The 20,817-nt window shown below is 42.0% G+C and overlaps 1 protein-coding gene across 3 annotated transcripts in view; it reads left to right on the forward strand.

Annotated features, from left to right (window-relative positions):
• Positions 1 to 4,919, forward strand: part of ACBD6 (acyl-CoA binding domain containing 6) — a 204,990-nt gene extending 200,071 nt beyond the window's left edge. For 2 of the 3 annotated variants that reach the window (XM_060643811.3, XM_060643806.3), the window contains one exon: positions 4,618 to 4,919. In XM_060643811.3, the coding sequence (XP_060499794.1) occupies positions 4,618 to 4,772 (155 nt within the window). In that variant the 3' untranslated portion in view covers positions 4,773 to 4,919. The remainder of the gene's footprint in view (positions 1 to 4,617) is intronic. The other variant, XM_060643808.3, reaches the window with a different exon arrangement.
• The last annotated feature ends 15,898 nt before the right edge of the window (positions 4,920 to 20,817 follow it).

The raw sequence follows: 20,817 nt of genomic DNA on the forward strand, positions 1-20,817 counted from the left end.
TATTAAAATTATTATCATAATCACCCAAGGTCTAAAGGTTACATTACGGTTCACTGTCATTGTGTATTCTATAGACAAATGTAAAATGACATGTATCGATCATTATGATATCATACAGAGTATTTTCACTGCCCTAAAAATCCACTGTGCTCTGCCTGTTTATCCCTCTCTCACCCCTGCCTCTGGAAACCACTGATCTTTTTACTATTTCTGTAGTTTTGCCTTTTCCAGAATGTTCATATAGTTGAAATCGTATAGTAGGTAACCCTTTCAGATTGGCTTCTTTCACTTAGTAATAGGTATTTAAGGTTTCTCTATGTCCTTTGATAGCTTGATATCTCATTTCGTTTTAGTGCTGAGTAATATTACACTGTCTGGATGTATCATAGCTTATTTATCCATCACCTATTGAAGGACCTCTTAGTTGCTTCCAAGTTTTGGCAATTAGGATTAAAGCTGCTGCAGACATTCATGTGCAGATTTTTGAGTGGACGTAGGTTTTTGAGTGGATACCAAGGAGCATGGCTGCTGGGTCATATGGTAAGGGTATGTTTCGTTTTGTAAGAAACCACCACACTGCCTTCCAAATGGCTGTACCGTTTCGCATTCCCACCAGCAATGAGTGAGTTCCTGTTGCTCCACATCCTCACCAGCACTTGCTGTTGCCAGTGTCCCACATTTTGGCCATTCTGATAGGTGTGTACTGGTATGTTCTTTTAATTTGCATTTCCCTGATGACATGATGTGGGAATACACTTTCCAAAAGCGTATTTGCCATCTGTAGATCATCTGTGGTGAGGCCTCCGTTAAGGTCTTTGACCCCATTTTTAATCCAATACTTGTTTTCCTGTTGTTGAGCTTTAAGAGTTGTTTGTATATTTTGGGTAGTAGTCCTTTATCAGATGTGTCTTTTGCAAATATATTCTCCCAGTTTGTGTTTGCCTTGTCATTCCCTTACCATAGTCTTTCGCAGAGCAGAACTTTTTTTATTTTAATGAGTCCCAGCTTATCAATTCTTTCTTTCATGGATTGTGCCTTTGGTGTCATAGCTAAAAAATCATTGTCATACCCAAGGTCATCTTGGTTTTTCTCCTGTCTTATCTTCTATGAGTTTTATAGACATTTTCTAGTACCTCTACCAGTATTAGTAATACCAGTATTCCTAATATTTATCATGCCTCAAACCAAGATTATTTCTCCCCTTCCATCATTTTCTTCTTCTCTTCCCCTCCAAAAACTCCTGCTCTTCCTTATTATGGTTCCTTATTTTAGAGATAATGTCACCAACATCTCTGTGGTCTCCCAGACTGAAAACGTAAGTTATCATCTTTGGTTCTTACAATTCTTTTGCCCATTATCCTTTTGGATTGATTTGTTAACACTTTTTAGATATCAAGGATATTAGCTCTTGTATGTGTTATATATGTGAATATGTTTCCCAATTTATGGTTTACCTTTATATATCATATTTTGTGTGTGTGGTATAGCTGTTTTAAATTTTTATGTGTTCAAATTTGTCAATTTTAGGTTTCTATGTATTCAGATTTACCAGTAGTTTTCTTTATGTGCTTGGGTTTCATATCAAGTGCAGAAATACTCCGGCCATTTTATTCAATAGTAAACATTATGATCACAAGCAGTGGGTCTGTAAGCTTTTCAAAAACCTATAAAGATATTTGAAACCTAAGATAAAATACTGTTCTTCCAAAAAACAACAGGAAAATCACAAAATATAAACACGTTTGTCTATAAATATAACATTTTATCAGCTTTATTAATTATCAAATTTAGTGTTCATAAACATTTCCTTAAAGCCCATCCTGTACTTTGCTATCTCCTATCCACATGAATTTAAGTGGCTTATTCAATCCCTTCTTTTAAAAAAAAAATGTTTTTATGTTTATTTATCTTTGAGAGAGAGAGAGTGCAAGCAGAGAAGGGGCAGAGACAGAAGGAGACACAGAATCCGAAGCAGGCTCCAGGCTCTGAGCTGTCAGCACAGAGCCTGACTTGGAGCTCAAACTCAGGAACAGTCAGATCATGACCTGAGCCAAAGTCAGCCGCTTAACCAACTGAGCCACCCAGGCGCCCCCAATCCCTTCTTTAATTTTTTTTAATGTTTATTTTTTGAAGGAGAGAGAGAGAGAGAGAGAGCATGAGTGTGGGGGGGGGGGGGGCAGAGAGAGAGGGAGACACAGAATCTGAAGCAGGCTCCAGGCTCTGAGCTGTCAGCACAGAGCCCAATGTGAGGCTCGAACTCATGAGCTGTAAGATAATAACCTGATCATGCTTAACCAACTGAGCCACCCAGGCTCCCCGCCCAGTCCCTTCTTTATATTCACGCTGACACTGGCTGATTTCAAGCCTCCTGAAAGAACTACCGTAGTTTCCTAATTGGTCTACCTGTCACAAATTTCTAGGCTGTCCAAGTCACTCATTGTAGAATTATCATCCTAGCACAGCGGCCAAATTACGCCACTCCCTTCTTTATAAATGCAAACTTTAGTATAGCATTCAAAACCACACTTTTGTCAGCATGGCTTAGTACAGCTTTCAAGGCCCTGCATACTTTGACTCAAGTCCAGCCTTTCTGCTTTTGACTGTCTGTATATTGTGTCCCAGAACCCACAGACAGTTCTCTGGGCACTCCCTGTGCTCTCCTGCCTCTGTTAGTGGCGTTTTCTCCCCCTGCAATGCCTTTCTGTCTCCACTTACCTGGAATTTTACTCTGTCCTTCAGAGCTCAGTTTACATATGAACTACTTGTGTTTTCCCTGATCCCTCAACTTCTCCACCCGCACCCCCACTTTTTTGCAGGTTTCTATGTGTGTGTGCACGCGCGCTCCACAATAGTTATTCTGTGTTAAGAGTGTCCAGTTTACATATTAGCCTCCCAGGTGTTAAACAAATTCTTCAGAGCAAGAATCTTAACTGGTAGGATTGTTATAGCATGTACTCAATAAAATGACCATTGAATCAAGCTTCCTACCCTTCTTTCTTTCCCTGTTTTTCTTTTTTGATTTGTTGTTGCTGTTATGTTACATCACACTGTGAAAGAGTATATAAAAGGTATATGAAGAATTTTAAATGTAACTTTAAAAAAATGAACCCACCACCTAGCTTAAGAAATGGAACATTGCCAGTATCTTCAAAACCTCCTGTGTGTGCCTATCCAACCATGTGACCTTCCCTCCATGGGCAGGTCCTTCCCCAAGATTAACACTATCCCAAATTTTATATTAACAGTTTCCCTTTTAGTTTCACTACATAATTGTCTCTCTGAACAATGGTGTTTAGTTTGGTCTATTTTTAAAATTTTGTTTAAGTGTAATCATACTGTATATATTCTTCTGACTTGCTTCTTTCCCTCAACATTATGTCCTGGAGATAAACTCTTGTGTAAAACCATAGTTCATTAGTTTTCAATGTGGTGTGGGATTTTATTGTAGAAGTAAACGGTATTTTATTTTCACGTTATTTTTAATGGGCATTTGCGTCGCTTACATTGGGGTCTATTACGAATAGTGCTGCTACACACATTCTTGCACGTCTCCTGGAGACCCATGCACGAGTGTCCATGGAGGATGGGAATAAGAGCAGGATTGCTGGGCCGCAGGGCCTGTGTGTGTGCAGGTTTAACACGTAATGCCAAACTGTCGTCCAAAGTGACCCTACCAGGGCCCATCCGGAGGGGAGCTGCCCTTGTTCCAGGCTTCCTCAGTGCTTGGTATGGTCTGTTTTTAATTTTCACCTATCTAGTGGGTATGAATTGGTATCTTCTGGTTTTAATTTTCATTTCCCTGACGGCTAATGTGGTTGTTCATCTTTTCATATGTTTATTGCCATTTCTGTTTCATCTTGTATGAAATGCCTGGTTTTGCCTTTAGCCCAGTTGTTTCAGTGCCTCTGAATTAATGGATCTTTGTTTCCTTGCTGATCTGCGATGCCAGCGTCATCATAAATCAAGTTTCCATATATGTGCAGAAGAATAGATGGCTCTCCATTCTAGCCCTTTGGTCTGTTTGTCCTTCCTGGGGGCGATACCGTACCATCTTCATAATAAGTCTCCATATCGAGAGGTCCTTGTCCCCTTTCTATGCCTAGTGTGATTGGGGACATTTATTATTTTTCTAAATAAATAAAAGTTCTATAGATGGATGGTGTGATTCATAGGCTAGCTTTTTTGTTGTTGTTGTTGTTTTACAAATTTTAAAGTTACTCATTTAACCCCCTCTTCAAAGACAAAACAAAATATTTTCTTTTACAATATTTTTAGCCTTTTGACATAGCCTGCACACCTGTCATTATTCTGATCAAAGTAAAACAAATACTCAAACACTGTTTTTATTCTTTCTCTTCGTCCCATCCTTAAGAATAGAGTCTGAAAACCTCACAGTTTTAAAAATGTGTCTGTTTGCTCCTGGGCAACCAAAAATGTGAATTTGCTTTTCCTAACCCTGGAAAAATCCACACTAATGGCACAGTTGTCGTCACACTGTGACGTTTCTTGCTGTTTGGGATCCCTCGTTGCTCGGCACTTGCCTTTCCCGCTGGAGTATAGTCGTTTCTCTTGGTCTCATAGTAACCTTGTTTTCATATTTGCCAATTTTCCTGGCAGCTGCTGCCTGCGAGTTTTTAGACATTGTGGAGCTGCTGCTGAAGTCTGGCGCTGACCCCGCTCTCCCAGACCAGGACGGCTGCCTGCCGGAGGAGGTGACAGGTTGCAAGGCTATCTCTTTGGTGTTGCAGCAGCACACGACCGGCAAGGTATAATCAAAAGGCTGGAAGACCACAGTCCGTAACATCGTAGAGCTCCAGTGATGAAGGACACCTGCAAAAATAATACTTCTTTTAGCACCCATCTTTGGTATACATTGGCTAATAAAATCAGTTCTGAGGAACTGGGATTTTGAAGTCTCAGCAATTCATTCTCCTTGCATCCGTTCCAGCAAGTACAGTTGTGGTGATGAACATGTGTCCTGCGCATAATACAATCCAATTCTGCTGAGCGCGCGCTGAAATTTATCACTGTTCTAGAGGGTGGGGCAAGGAGGGGACGCCTCGTATTTCACAGTATTAAACATGGCTACTCTTTTAAAAAAACATGCAGAAGCAAAATATGACCGACAGTGCTACCCTGACAGGGAAAGTTGCATGAAATCCCAATACAGTAGAGGTCAAGTGATCTTGTGGCATTTTGCACAGCTGGCCTGAATATCGGTAGCTAAAATGTCTATTTTTGGCAGACAGAATTGAGAAGACAAAGAGGGGTGTTAAAAAGCAAGCAAAAGAGAAAAGGTAGAATTTTGTCACATAGGGGCCTAGAAGTCCGAGAAACAACCAGATTTACTGAAAACCTCAAAACCTTGGGCATTTTAGAATAAGATTCAGTGACTTCACTTCAGGATTGAAGCACAGATTCGGGAGAATTCACTGGTTAGTTCAGGATTCCTTAAACTCACCTCCACAAAACGGGGCGGGATTTCCCCAGGGCCCTTTTAATTGGCTCTAATGTTCCAGTCACGAACTGGCAGTAGTCTCTGGAAATGACCTCAGGCCTGAACTGTGAAGCTGTTTGAGTCTAATGTGAAATAGCCCCTAATGCCCCAATGCTTAGCTGTGAGTATAGTTACTTCTGGGTACCAAGAGAGCTTTTATTTTCTAATTAAAAACATAGACGAATACACAACAGCTTTTCTTTAAGGGAGCGACAAGTATGCCGCTTTTGAAACTGGCTCCCTATGTTTTCCCCTTCAAGCCTCAAGAACTCCATCTGGGGAATTCCTTGACATTTCTCGTTATATAAAGAAAGTAGGTAGTTGTCCTAGGAAGAGAAATGAAGTAAGAAATGATTTGAGATGCAGAGATGACTATTTAAAAGATAATTTTTCCAACGTGTCTCTATTAAAAGAAGTAATAAACTTGCTTAGCAGAGCCCTCAACAGTGGACACGATTTTCATTAGCTCAGGCTAACCTGTCCTTCTGGAACAAGCCCCTTCAGAGCAGAAATGAGGCATATTAATGCTGTTTATTTTGTGATTTTTCTAAGCTCATTTCTTATTTTCTGAGATGTAAACCAAAACCATTCACCAAGACTGTTCATTCTTTAATTGATTTCTTAATTATCTGTGGAAGTGATATGCATGTTAGTACACAGTGAAAACATTACTGTAATTCTAGTGGAGCTTTCTATTCATTATCTGTTCTTTTCCCATAATCCCAACCACATTTGCAACCCGCTATAAGCTAAATTCTCTCATGTTCCACATTAATTGTGTTTTAACAAACATTATTCATTAGTTACAGTAAAAGTGACCAAGATGTTGCATGCAGCTTTCATTAATAGTACTTTTGCATTTTTAGGACATTAGCAAATCAAAATATTTATTCATTTCAGATTTACAGGGTCATTATCTAAGCAAAAAGCTATCAAGGAGCTCCTTTTTTCATTTCTCTTTTGTAATCTGACCTTAAAATTTCCGAGTCAAGTTTTTCATAACCTGTTTTGCAACGTCTAAAACTATATAGATTGTTTTTAAGCAAAGAATATAACTTTTTATTAATTTTATTTTTCAAGGTTTCTTTGTTTTGTTTTGGGTTTTGGTTTTTTTTTTTTGATGCTGTTGTATGTTCTCTTTTTTTTTAATATGAAATTTATTGTCAAATTGGTTTCCATACCACACCCAGTGCTCATCCCAACAGGTGCCCTCCTCAATACCCGTCACCCACTCTCCCCTCCCTCCCACCCCCCATCAATGGGCAGAAAACATGAATAGACACTTCTCTAAAGAAGACATCCAGATAGCCAACAGGCACATGGAAAGATGCTCAACGTCGCTCCTCATCAGGGAAATACAAATCAAAACCACACTCAGATACCACCTCACGCCAGTCAGAGTGGCCAAAATGAACAAATCAGGAGGCTATAGATGCTGGCAAGGATGTGGAGAAACGGGAACTCTCTTGCTCTGTTGGTGGGAATGCAAACTGGTGCAGCTGCTCTGGAAAACAGTGTGGAGGTTCCTCAAAAAATGAAAAATAGATCTACCTATGACCCAGCAATAGCACTGCTAGGAACTTACCCAAGGGGTACAGGAGTGCTGATGCATAGGGGCAATTGTACCCCAGTGTTTATAGCAGCACTCTCAACAATAGCCAAATTATGGAAAGAGCCTAAATGTCCATCAACTGATGAATGGATAAAGAAATTGGGGTTTATATACACAATGGAATACTACGTGGCAATGAGAAAGAATGAAATATGGGCCTTTGTAGCAACGCGGATGGAACTGGAGAGTGTTATGCTAAGTGAATCAAGGTTTCAAATTTATAATCAAAGCTGCCACTAAAAACAGTCACCAACTCTACATTTGCAAGTGCATTCTAAATTTTTTTTTAAGTTTATTTGTTTATTTTGAGAGAGAGCAAGCGAAGGAGGGGCAGAGAGAGAAACCCAACCAGGCCCCGCACTATCAGAGCAGAGCCTGATGTGGGGCTCGAACTCATGAACAGTGAGATCATGACCTGAGCCAAAACCAAGAGTCAGACACTTAACCGACTGAGCCTCCCAGGCACCCCACAAGTGCATTCTAAAGTCAATTTCCAAAATCTCTCTATTATCACTGGTATCTGAATTTTCGAAAACCTTACTGTCGTAACAATCTGTGGATCTTCTCCCTGTGCCTTAAGGGGAAGATTACATCCAGAAATGTCAGAGAAAACTGGATCTTGGTTTGTTTTCCTACCCCTTAAACTATCGGATTATTAGGTAGCGCATCACACTTCAGCCAGATCCTGAGTTCCATTGGCAAGAGCTGCAGTAGTTCCCACCAAGCAAAGAACACGAACTTACTGGAGCAGAGAGCCAGCTAACTTCCCCAGATACATGGCGAACCATCTTTTCGTATAGTTCAGCGGGATGAAACTAAGATATAATTTAACTTAGCATAACTTTGGTTCCGCTATGCAGAAATTTTTTCTTCCTGGACAGATTAGTGATGTTCAAGCCAATTAGTCTTTTAAAGTATCATAGAAAACCTTTTTCTGAAGGTTCATTTCTGGTCATGACAGAAGTATTTCAAAATAATTGTTGCTTTTTTGGGGGGTGGAGTGGGGGGAAGACATTTACTGGGTTTGGAATTCAATTTACTTCATCCTTGGTTCAAACTCTCTGGTTTGTTATTTTTAGTGTACATGAGTATTTTAAAAATTGAGTCTCTTCTGTGTTCTCCTAAAAAGTTGGAGTAGTCATAAAGCGGTGGCTAAGTAAAGGCATTTTTCTGAGTTACGAGTAGTTACTTTTTGCTACCTGACCACTTGAATTTTCTAGACTGTTTATAGATTGCCTTTCTACTCTTACCTCATCTCAGTTTCACATTTATTTTTCTTATCTTCAGGCCACCTCTGTAGATGTTTGTCTACACATAAAAACATACCTAGCCCCATTCTCTATCCCTAAAAAACTGCAAAAGGAAATTGGTGGCTTTTTCTCTTTCCTTTCCTGATGATACTGTGATCAGAACAACACTAGTGATTCTTTTCTTTATTTAATATTCATGACTGTCGTTTACTTTGCTGTGCACCAGCTAATCTAAGAGACCCTGATTGCCTTCACGGTGGTTTTGATACAGACTAGTGAAAAATGAGGACTAAAAAGAGGATCATGTAAATAATCATTAAAGAGGAGGCAAAGAAAAATCTCTGAATCATTATTATCTTCAGAACACTTGCTTGCATCTACTAAATCAGTGTTTTTAACTCTTGAGGAGTTCCAGATTACTTTGAAAAACTATAAACTTCTTCCCCAGGTATACGATGTTGTGCATGGAATTTTGAAGAGTTCACAGATCTCCTGCAGCCCATCCGTGGACTCCCCAGGGCTCTGTGGATCCCATTGAGAACCATTTTTCTGACCCCTTGTGTTTCAAGAATGAGAAATCTTTTGTTGACTGACCCTATTTTCATAGTTTTAAGTGCTCCTACCAAGTGACATGGGGTGTTACCCTGCCTATTTGAAAGATTGGGAGAAGTGCTTTTTTTATTTTATTTTTTATTTTTTAAAATTTACATCCAAATTAGTTAGCATATAGTGCAACAATGACTTCAGGAGTAGATGCCTTAGTGCCCCTTACCCATTTAGCCCATTCCCCCCTCCCACAACCCCTCCAGTAACCCTCAGTTTGTTCTCCATATTTATGAGTCTCTTTTGTTCCCCTCCCTGTTTTTATATTATTTTTGTTTCCCTTCCCTTATGTTCATCTGTTTTGTCTCTTAAAGTCCTCATATGAGTGAAGTCATATGATTTTTGTCTTTCTCTGACTAATTTCACTTAGCATAATACCCTCCAGTTCCATCCACATAGTTGCAAATGGCAAGATTTCATTCTTTTTGATTGCCGAGTAATTCTCCATTGTGTGTGTGTGTGTGTGTGTGTGTGTGTATATATATATATATATATATATATATATATCACATCTTCTTTATCCATTCATCCATCGATGGACATTTGGGCTTTTTCCATACTTTGGCTATTGCTGATAATGCTGCTCTAAACATGGGGGTGCATGTGTCCCTTCGAAACAGCACACCTGTATCCCGTGGATAAATGCCTAGTAGTGCAATTGCTGGGTCGTAGGGTAGTTCTATTTTAGTTTTTTGAGGAACCTCCATACTGTTTTCCAGAGTGGCTGCACCAGCTTGCATTCCCACCAGCAGTGAAAAAGAGATCCTCTTTCTCTGCATCCTCGCCAACATCTGTTGTTGCCCGAGTTGTTAATGTTAGCCATTCTGACAGGTGTAAGGTGGTATCTCATTGTGGTTTTGATTTGTATTTCCCTGATGATGAATGATGTTGAGCATATTTTCATGTGTCAGTTGGCCATCTGGACATCTTCTTTGAAGAAGTGTCTATTCATGTCTTTTGCCCATTTCTTCACTGGGTTATTTGGTTTTTGGGTGTTGAGTTTGATAAGTTCTTTATAGATTTTGGATACTAAGCCTTTATCTGATATGTCACTTGCAAATATCTTCTCCCATTCTGTCGGTTGCCTTTTAGTTTTGCTCATTGTTTCCTTCGCTGTGCAGAAGCTTTTTATTTTGATGAGGTCCCAATAGTTCATTTTTGCTTTTGTTTCCCTTGCCTCCAGAGATGTGTTGAGTAAGAAGTTGCTGCGGCCAAGATCAAAGAGGTTTTTGCCTGCTTTCTCCTCGAGGATTTTTGATGGCTTCCTGTCTTACATTGAGGTCTTTCATCCATTTTGAGTTTATTTTTGTGTATGGTGTAAGAAAGTGGTCCAGGTTCATTCTTTTGCATGTTGCTGTCCAGTTTTCCCAGCACCACTTGCTGAAGAGACTGCCTTTATTCCATTGGATATTCTTTCTTGCTTTGTCAAAGATTAGGTGGCCATACATTTCTGGGTCCATTTCTGGGTTCTCTATTCTGTTCCATTGATCTGAGTGTCTGTTCTTGTGCCATTGTTTTTAAACCACTGACCAAGATTTTAACAACACACATAGACTGCAGTTTTCTCACTAATCACCACACTGGGGGGAAGCTTTTTTTAAAGAGACATTGGCCAGAAAGTTGGACTCTGACCTATTTGGCCTCTGATTCTGCTACAGGGCAGAAATGAACCCACGTGTTCAATTCTGTATGACTAGTGCTATCTTTTCATATGCATTTAGTTTTTTTCACTTTTCAGGGTGTTTTCATGGGCATTGTTTAATCTGTCATCCCTCCATTATAACCCTATTAAAGTGGGGTAGTACAGGTGTCTGTTAAGTCCACTTATACAAGAATGAATTGAAAATACAAGCAGGTTACTTCAATTGCCCACGATCACAGAGTAGTAGAGCCACAGTTAGGACCAAGTCTACAAAATCGCAGTCCTTTCTATTAGACCACAAAACTCATGTAAAGTGTTCAAGCTCTTCCTCCATTCCATCCACAGATACTTTTTGAGAGCCCACTGAATAACAGACACTGTTCCAGGCCACTGTCACTCCCTTTTCCCCTTATCATGGATATTTAGAATTACTCCCATGATGTTATCTCAAGGTATTGCGTGAGGTAACTTTAAAAGTCTGACAGAAATTCATAAATTACTTATGAAAAACTAAATATTTTAAACCTACTATAACTATGTCTCTAATAAATATGTAAGAATCCAGCCAACTGGCCACACATTGTTCTCTCTTAGGCTTGTCAGGTAGACGGATAACAACCAAGGTATAATATCTGGAATTGTATCTATTATATCTTTTTTTTTTTAATGTTTCAGCATTTTCCAGCTAAAAGGTGGCTATAATCAAGTGAACCTTTCTATTAAATAGGTATTTCTTAGCTTCCTGCCAGGTTTAACTGCTTGGCTATGGCTTATTATCCCATGTATAGTACGGCATCTCTGAGGATTAATGAGCAAGGTGCAGGATGATAGCAGAGCTGAGCTTGGGTTGCAGAAGGGGTTAGTGCCTAGGCTAATGAATGCTTCAGTTGAACATGAAGACTTTCAAATGTTTATTTAATATTTAACAGTTGAAACATGAAAGCTTTCATCAAATTACAAGTCCCCTAGAGATCCCCCTCACAAATAAATGTTTATCACAGAATAGGTATGTAACCCATGAGCCACAATTTAGTAACATTGAGTTTAAATATTTGTGAGTGAGGGGCACCTGGGTGGCTCAGTTGGTTAAGCGACTGACTTCAGCTCAGGTCATGATCTCACAGTTTGTGGGTTTTGAGACCCACAGCGGGCTCTGTGCTGACAGCTCAGAGCCTGGAGTCTGCTTCTGATTCTGTGTCTCCCTCTCTCTCTGCACCTCCCCAACTTGTGCTCTGTCACTCTCAAAAATAAATAAACATTTAAAAATTTAAATATTTATGAGTGAAATTTCAAATCCCAATTCCTAAGGTATTTGGAGTTAAATGTTTTAATAGTAGTTATAATACTGTATTTGATCCATTCTAAGACACACTTTTTTTTTTTGGTTAGTGATACATACACCAATGTGTCCTTTTTAAAAAATTTTTCTTAATGTTTATTTATTTTTGAGAGAGAGAGAGAGAGAGAGCGCAAGCAGGGGAGGGGCAGGCTCCAGGTTCTGAGCTGTCAGCACAGAGCCCGATGCAGGGCTCAAACCCACGAACCGCGAGATCATGACCTGAGCTGAAGTCAGACCCTTAATTGACTGAGCCACCCAGGCGCCCCGACTAATATGTCTTAAAATGAATACGTCTTAGCTTTAATCCCAGAACAGTAGTTACACCTTTTGTACAAGACTGTGCACACAAGCATCTTAATTGAACCTCAGAATAATTGTAAAAGTAGAAATAATTGGTATTTTCTCTGGCAAACGAAGGAATTGAAACTCAGAACTTTTAGGGAAATTGTCCAAGGTCATATAAGTAGAAACAGTAAGCATGCTCATCTTTTTATAGGCTTTATTATATTTAAAGCACTTCAGTATGCATGATCTTATTTTTTTTTTTTTTTTCAGAATCAGGGTGATTATCTAAGCCTTGTGGCACCAAGTCAAAAAGTTTTCCCTGCACCTCATTATCAGGATAAGCCACAGTGGAAACAAAAGCAACCATACTCAAAGGTACATTGATAATCGAGCCTTGGAGTGCCTGGGTGGCACCTGAGTGGCTCAGTAGGTTAAGCGTCCCACTTCAGCTCAGGTCATGATCTCAGTTCGTGAGTTTGAGCCCCGTGGGCTCTGTGCTGGCCGCTCATGGCCTGGAGCCTGCTTGGGATTCTTTCTCCAGCTCTCTCTGCCCCTCCCCTGTTGGCGCTCTGTGTCTCAAAAATAAACATCAAAAAAAATTATTTTTTAAATAAGCCTCTTCGTGGATTTTATCTGTATACATTGGACTTTATCCTTATGACATAAAAAGCCTTCAGTGCAGTCTGTTGTGCTCGTGTGATTTGAAAAATTATCATTGGGGCTTTACCATAAGCATCTTTATTATTTTAGCAAACTTTCACAATTTCTTCATCAGAGAGATTTTGGGTGAAAGTATAGTGATTATCAGACCGAACAAGAAAGCTTCCTTGTCTTCCTCACCTAATGTTTATTATGCATTGAGTGTGATCAGTTTTTCAAATGTGCATTAATTGGCATTACACTAAAGGATTGAACAGGGAAAGCTCTGTATCCGCATCTTTACTCACTTATCCTTGAAATATGCTTGTCATGGTCCTCCCTGGAAAGCAGAAATTTAATGGTTTGTTCACCAGAGTTATTAGGAGTGTGTGGTTTTTTATTTACTATTTTTACTTTTATATGTACATTCTTTAAAACTTTCTTTTCTGTGTTTTGTTATATCACTTCCTTTGGCACAGTTACACATGTCATTATTTTGCATTTTTTTACTGTGTCTTCTTTGGGGATTCATGTACAGAAGTCACTTTTGAGGGCGTATCCCTTCCTCCAGCAATAGGAAGCCTCCAGGCCCTAAAAACTAGATCAGAATATTCATAAGGTGCATGCTAGTTTATACTCAAGACAGAATCTTCCTTGCTGATATATTCTTCATACATGGCCTTAGAAAGAATGAACATGAGTTTGCAATGGAACGCCGAGGTTAAAAACCAGATGGGAAACATCCTAGGAGCTGCCCCCCCCCCCCCCCCCGTAACATTCATTGCCTCATGGTGGAACCCAGTGCCCTCAGTGTAGGTGTCTCTCGTAGGGAGGGAGGGAGGGAGGGAAATGGCCCTGTTGAACCTGGAATTACTGAAAGCAGTGGCTGAAAATGAGGGACGGGGCGGGGGGGGGAACGTTAGAGACAGAGCAGTGCGTGTCCGTGGGCCACCCAAGGCAGCAGCAACAAATTCATCATCCACACTGCAGCCAGGATTTATTTTTCCTCTCACTTGTATAGCAATCCTGGTTTCCATTTTAATATTTAGAAGGTAAGTTCAGTTGATGGACACTTTGTGTAATAAAATGCTCTTTTAAAGTACGTGCACACACACACACAGGATAAAAAGTGGCACCGCCCGTGCCTGTGGCTTTCATGGAGTACATTTGGAGAGCCCAAAGCTTAGGCCTGGATATGTTTATAGCACTTTAGCTCCGTTTGTGAGTTTGGAACCCTTCCAAAAAAAGAAGAGAAAGACATATATTATTGTTTATAATCTGCTTTATTCCGCCAAACCTTAACTGAACAGACTTGTGGATTGCTGTTTAAATCCCTTAGTGCCTTTAACTACCGATACCGAAAGTGGTTAATGCGCATTCTAAACGAAGCTTGGCATCCACTCCAGGAAATCACTTTAATTGAGAAGCATTAAATGTTAAAATGATTCTAAAAAAATAATAAAGCCAGCACACATATTGAGTATAAAAGTCCTGGCCCATCAGTAATATAGGTTCTTGGTTATCATATCCCTCTAGCCTGGGTGAGCTTAAGCCCTGCCATTGACAGGTGTTGAAAAAGTGACTTTCAATTCCCTAGGTCACTATCTTTAGGCAGCCACCCATCAGCTGGCTAGCGGGCAGGCAGCCTTCAAGGGCTCCACTTTAGAGGAGGGAAGGGAGCTGTCAACTTTATAGATGTTTGTTTTTCTGGAATCATAAGCTAGTCCCAGGTGACTAAAATATGAAATTTAACCCCGAAGTCCTTGCCTGGGCTTTCCATTGCTATGCTGAAGCCATCTGTTGAAACCTATTTACCATTTTAACGACCTTTTAAAAACACTGCTTATTTCCAGCTCTAAGTGTGTGCCAAGACCACTTTTTTGGGCCTGTATTTTATCTTTCAGGAAGTAATTCCCAACCTTTCCAAAATCCCTAAACCCCTCCCAACCAACCGGAGATCCTGGTCAAGGGTTGGCAAGCAAATGGGAGAAAGACAAACCTTTAAAACCAAAAGCAAGGGACACCTGGGTGGCTCAGTCAGTTGAGCGTCTGACTTCTGCTCAGGTCATGATCTCCCGGTTGGTGCATTCAAGCCCCACATTGGGCTCTGTGCTAACAGCTCAGAGCCTAGGGCCTGCTTCAGATTCTGTGCCTCCCTCTCTCTTTGCCCTTCCCCTGCTTGCACTCTGTCTCTGTCTCTCTCTCTCTCTCTCTCAAAAATAAACATTAAAAAAAATAATAAAAATAAAAAACTTTACCCAGATCTAGAGACAGCCCAGCCTGCATCAGTCTTGAAAATTCTGGCCAGTTCAGTGGTCTGGTGAACAGCCTGAAGTACAAGTAAGTCACGTGGGAACGTTTTCCTCCTAGGAGCCCCCTTCATCAGAAGGAAAAGCATGGATCCTGTCAGGGGTGTCCTGTGACTTGTTCGTTCAATTACAAAATAACACACCAGTTAATAGCACACCAAAATCTAATGTTTGTACTCAACGGGGGAGACGGACAAAGGAAAAATCACCTAAGGAAAGGGTCCTAAAAGAAGATCCCAAAATCACTTCGGACAAACACGAGACAAGAAAACGAATACAAAAGTCCTAAAGGGACGAGTGCCACTTGCAAAAGCCCACACCCTTGTTCTCTAAAGTTTTTGTTTACTAGTTTGGATAGGTTATTCTTCTATTTTTATCACTCCCTTTAATATAATAAAAAAATTTTCCTTTTCCTAATAAGTTGGCCCCACTTTATAAACACTGGACTTTTTTCTGCCTCCTAACTCACAGTGTTTCCCCAGCAGCAGTGGCCACTGCCCACGTCCCCAAGGCAGCAAACACCCAAGCAAGCACCCAGTCCAAACTCCATGGCTCATCACCCCCTGCACAGCGGGCAGAGGACAGTGTGAAGAAGGGCACCAGGGATTCCAAATGGTAAAACTGAGATTGCATTCTTCTAAGGAGGTGTGGCAAAGGGATGCAACAATTTTAGACCATCTGATAGACTCTTTGATATTTGATGTCAAATATCAAATCTAAGGAAACACATTCAGATATGCTGAGGATCCCCTTTCATGATTTTATTTCTAGCTTGGCAATCAGTTAAAATTTACAACACACTGATTTGCCTTTGATCTCTTATCCTTTTCTGATTTCAGCTGAGTAGAATCCTGGGCCTGAGGAGAAAGAAAGAAAAGCAGTGAAAACCCAGACTGTTGAGCCTTCATTTGTTCTGAGTTTGTGTCTTATTTCACTCTTTCTGGCCAGTGATTTCTTTCCTATATTCTTCAAGCAGTCGTCTTTTTTAAAGGCCACTGTCAGAAAATCACATCGCTCAGGAGCTGGTTTCTAGTGACTAAACCAAAAACACCCCAAAAAACCCACACCAGATCCCCTTCTTCCTTTGTGAGCTGAGAACACATTTTATAATCCCAAAAAGTTACTAGACTGGCATTGTGGTGGAAGCTGTGTGCGTAGAGTTCAAAGTGGAGATCCATTGATTGTCAGCCTGATACACTCAGAACGAATGATCGTGGATCGAAAGCAAAGACAATGTGGACGGGCTGGTGACGGCTCTGAGAATGGAAGACTAAAGACAGGGTGTATAGTGCACACACTAGCAGAATTCTCGGAATACTCAGAGGAGTAACTAAATCAGCAGCAGAGCCCTTCGTGGCCACTGTGTGAATTCCCCTCGCAACCATCCGAGGGGCTGGGCCCCCGTGAACGGCATCTCCCGCACTCCTTGTCCAACACCCCCCTCCCGTGCGATGCTCTCGTCTCCGCCCAGCCTGGGCACATTTCTCAGCCTGACAAAGTACTCACCACGGGAGATGATTTGGCAAAGGACCATAATTCCCTCTCCTGACAGCAGAGATTTGGGTTTTGCCCCCAAAGACCTTTAAGTCCCCCTAGAATCTCGCTGAGTGTCTGCCCGGAAGGTAGTGTCTTTCCCGTGTAACTGGACAGACGATAGAGCACAGCATATGTCTAGGACTTTAAGTAGAGTCACGGCAACCTGGCATCGGCATTAGACGGAGAACTCAGGAGTCCGGAACCCAGCCCCCTACCTTGGACCGAAGCGAGTCGTTCTTGTGGGCAGGGCCACACACAAAATATGTTGCCAGAGAAGCTGGCACTTACCGCCGTCTAAGGCGTCTCAAAATGTCTCACCGAGCGCCTCAGGATAGCAAGTAGCTGATGTGACGACTGAGTCTTCTTCGCTGCCCATTCTCCCTTCGCAGACTCTAGCAACACTGGCCGGTAGGGCTCTGCAGTGAGCGATGTTCTGTATCTGTGGGTCCAAATAGTTGCTACTAGCCTCAGCTAGCTACCGAGCACTTGACATACGGCTGGTGTGAGGAACCAAACTTTCAGTTTTATTGAATGTTTTTTAATGTCTGTTTCTGAGATAAGACACAGTGCGAGCAGCGGAGGGGCAGAGAGAGAGGGAGACGCAGAATCCGAAACGGGCTCCAGGCTCCGAGCTGTCAGCGCAGAGCCCGACGCGGGGCTCGAACTCACAAACCGCGAGATCATGATCTGAGCCGAAGTTGGATGCTCAACCGACTGAGCCACCCAGGCACCCCTCAGTTTTATTGAATATTAATTTAAATAGCCACATGTGCGGGGACGCCTGGGTGGCTCAGCTGGTTAGGCATCCGACGTCGGCTCAGATCATGATCTCACGGTTTGTGAGTTGGAGCCCCACGTCGGGCTCTGCGCTGACAGCTCGGAGCCTGGAGCCCGTTTCGGATTCTGCGTCTCCCTCTCTCTCTGCCCCTCCCCTGCTTGCACTCTGTCTCTCTGTCTCCCCAAAATATTTTTTAAAAGGTTTTTAAAATAAATAGCCAGATGTGGCTAGTAGCTGCCATATGGGACAGTGCACCTCTGTGTGGATCTTCTCTTCCACCAAACAAAATTAATCACTAATGGAAAAGCACTCTGGCTTCTCCTAGATGGAGCCCTGGCTCTGAAGAAATGCAAGGGCTTCAATTTTTTTTTTTTTTTTTTTTTTTTGATGAAAGAAGCTTGTGTTCCTTTTTCCATTCCAGCTAACATAATCCTGCATGCTGATAAAGCCTCTTGCAGAGAAGAAATCTGAATGAAGATTTTTCTAGAAAAGCTTGTTAAGGAGCCCTGATGACTCTGATGAGGTGTTTCTATCCCTGTGTCCACCTCTCACCCAACTATAAATGTTTGCACATACTTTCTCTAGGGACAAAGTGTGTAAGGGTGAAGGGCTTCTAAAATGCAACAGGACTGGGGCCCCTGGGTGGCTCGGTTGGCTGAGCATCCAACTTTGGCTCAGGTCATGATCTCACGGTTTGTGAGTTCAAGCCCCATGTCAGGCTCTGTGCGGACAGCTCGGAGCCTGGAGCCTGCTTCGGATTCTGTGTCTCCCTCTCTCTCTGCCCCTCCTCTGCTCATGCTCTGTCTCTCTCTCTCTCTCTCTCTCTCTCTCTCTCAAAAATAAATAAACATTAAAAAAATAAATAAAATAAAATGCAACAAGACAAACATTAACTAAGATCCTGTGGTCAGTGGGTTTTCCCTGCCCATCCCTAAGTCGTGGAGCAGAAGACTGGGCCTCATTAAACTGCTATTCGAAAAACCAGAGCACTTCCTGTAATCAAACCTTTATCAAGCACTTCTGGTATTCATGGCTGTGAGTAGTTCATTCTGAGTTGTATTTTGGGTTTCGTTTTGGCGGTGAAAGGGTCCCATGTCAGCTCAGCCTTTTGTTCTAATTATATCAAGAGAAAAAACGTCCGGAGAACCAAATGAAAAGCAAGACACATCAGCTTCTAAAGAATTTCCATATTTATTGGACATAGTGTTACCATACACATCTCATGCCAACACACAGGAGGCATAGACAGACAAACGCACCAACTTCTGTGTTCCAAAGTCACATGGCAATAAATAAGGATGGGTGGGTCCTTTTTTTTTTTTGTCTTTTTCTTTTTCTTTTTTTTCCAGGAAATGAGGCTTCATTTCTTTTTAACTGTACAAAATTTACACTGCAAAGGGTGAGGGCAACAATCCAGAGCTTAGGGGATCTGGGGCTTGGAGGTCTGAACACAAGTCCAGAGCCGCTTTCTGGGCCCCCGCAGCCCTGAAGCCACGTGTTTGGCTGAACACAGTCCTCAAGCGGGGAAGTACAAACGATTCTTGTCTCTAGGTGGGCAGCAGACGAGAGTGGGGGTGTCCTTCTCTGTCCACCTGTGCTCTGCCTCCCTAAGGGAAGGAATGCTTGGCGCACCTCCCAAACCTGCAGCTGTCCCCTCACCGGAGCTAGCAGCATGAAACTGTGCTTTCCGTGTGGTCCTACCAAGCAGTGTGTGAATGGGATGGCTTTGCTGCACTCTCTCTTTTTGGCTCCAGTCACCATGGTAGAGCAGTCGGAGCAACTACTGCGAAAAGGGCCAATGGACCAATCCAAGAAAGAGAGAGCCAGTGATGTGCTTTTTATTCAGCTTCAGCATGCCCAGAGCCCTTCAGCAGCAGGCAATAAAACAAAACTCATTTCCGCTTAATTGAATTTTTCTTCATCTCACGGTTTCCAATTTTTAAAGTGCAATGTTTCAAAATGAGCCACCTCGGTCCTTCCAGACCCTGCTGGCTAAGGAGGTATGGTCATTATTTCCGTGGTTATAACCGAGTTGTCAGTAGTGGTGCATGGGAGGGGTTACATGGGAGCGAGGGTGCCAGACAGCACGCTGTCATGGGGCCCTTTCGCGGGGCTGAAGCCTTCAAGCCCCTCCTGCGAGGAGGCAGTCGTTTCAAAACAACCAGCTTGAGCTTCAGAGGCATTAATGTCTTTTGTTCCACAGATTTCTTAGACTTTTTGCAATGGGAACTTAACTATGAAGATCTGATGGCCCCAGTAATCTTACTAGGTTTCATGTTTTACTCTGGCAAGGAAACAAAAACAAAACAAAACAAAAAACACAAAGTTTTAGAGACACTCTCAAATGCTTATGTCTTAATGTTGTTCTCTTCCCCTGATGTTTTACTGCGCTAGGCTGCAGGAATCATGTTAACCAGTATGTAGTTTTCATTTTACATTATATCCGTAACTACCAGACGGGGCAAGAAAGAGAAAACGCGAAGACTGAGCCGAGTTTGCCTGAGTCGCCCAGCAAGTCCCTGAAAGGACCCAGGCTTCCCAGCGACGTGATTTACCCAGAGGGCCAGCTTCACCCTTGGATTTGGTGTTTCCTCTATGCTTCTCTTACTTCTCAGCAAATGTAGATTCTTCCATAGCTCCTCAGGTCCCGTTTTTGCTCATACCAGTTACCCCTGGAAACTTGGGGGGGAGGGTTTGTTGGTTTGTTTTTCTTCGGGTCTTTAATTTGCTCCTGGATTCAGAAGCCGCCTACCCCTGGGGTCTATCAGCCAAGCGCCGCAGCTAATGGTTGCTAGTTAGTTGCTCTCTTAGAGCCAAAGACAGATCCGAATATCGTAAATGCCTTTAGAAGTTCTCGTTTCACTTTAACAATTCCTATCATTTTAGCCAGGAGGAACCAACCCCCATGTAGCACCTTATACCTCAGTAATGGACTATTACTATAATATTAAACTATCGCCCTCAGGAGCAATGGAGGAGTGCCCTTCAGAGAATCTCAGGGTGATGTTCTATTCTTCTCCCTCTCTGAGCCACAGAAGAGCCAAGGAATAGTGTTTGCCTGCTGCGGCTCACTGATGGCACCGGCCCATCCGTATGCTAACCTCACTTGCAAGGAGATACACTTAAAAGCCGAGGCCTGTTATTGTGGCTGTACTTCTAAATGAGGCACTAATGTTCACTGCTTTCTGGGGAGGTGGCTCTAGGGCACTTCATTCAAGCTCTCCTGGCTTTCTGGGAGTGCTCCCTCAAGGGTTCTTCAAGCCAGCCAACCCACCAAAACCAAGGAGGCTACTACCACCGGCTGCACTGCTCACTGAGGGCTGCAGG

Source organism: Panthera onca, chromosome F1 (genome assembly GCF_046562875.1).
Source record: "Panthera onca isolate mPanOnc1 chromosome F1, mPanOnc1 haplotype 2, whole genome shotgun sequence".
Classification (NCBI taxonomy): domain Eukaryota; kingdom Metazoa; phylum Chordata; class Mammalia; order Carnivora; family Felidae; genus Panthera; species Panthera onca.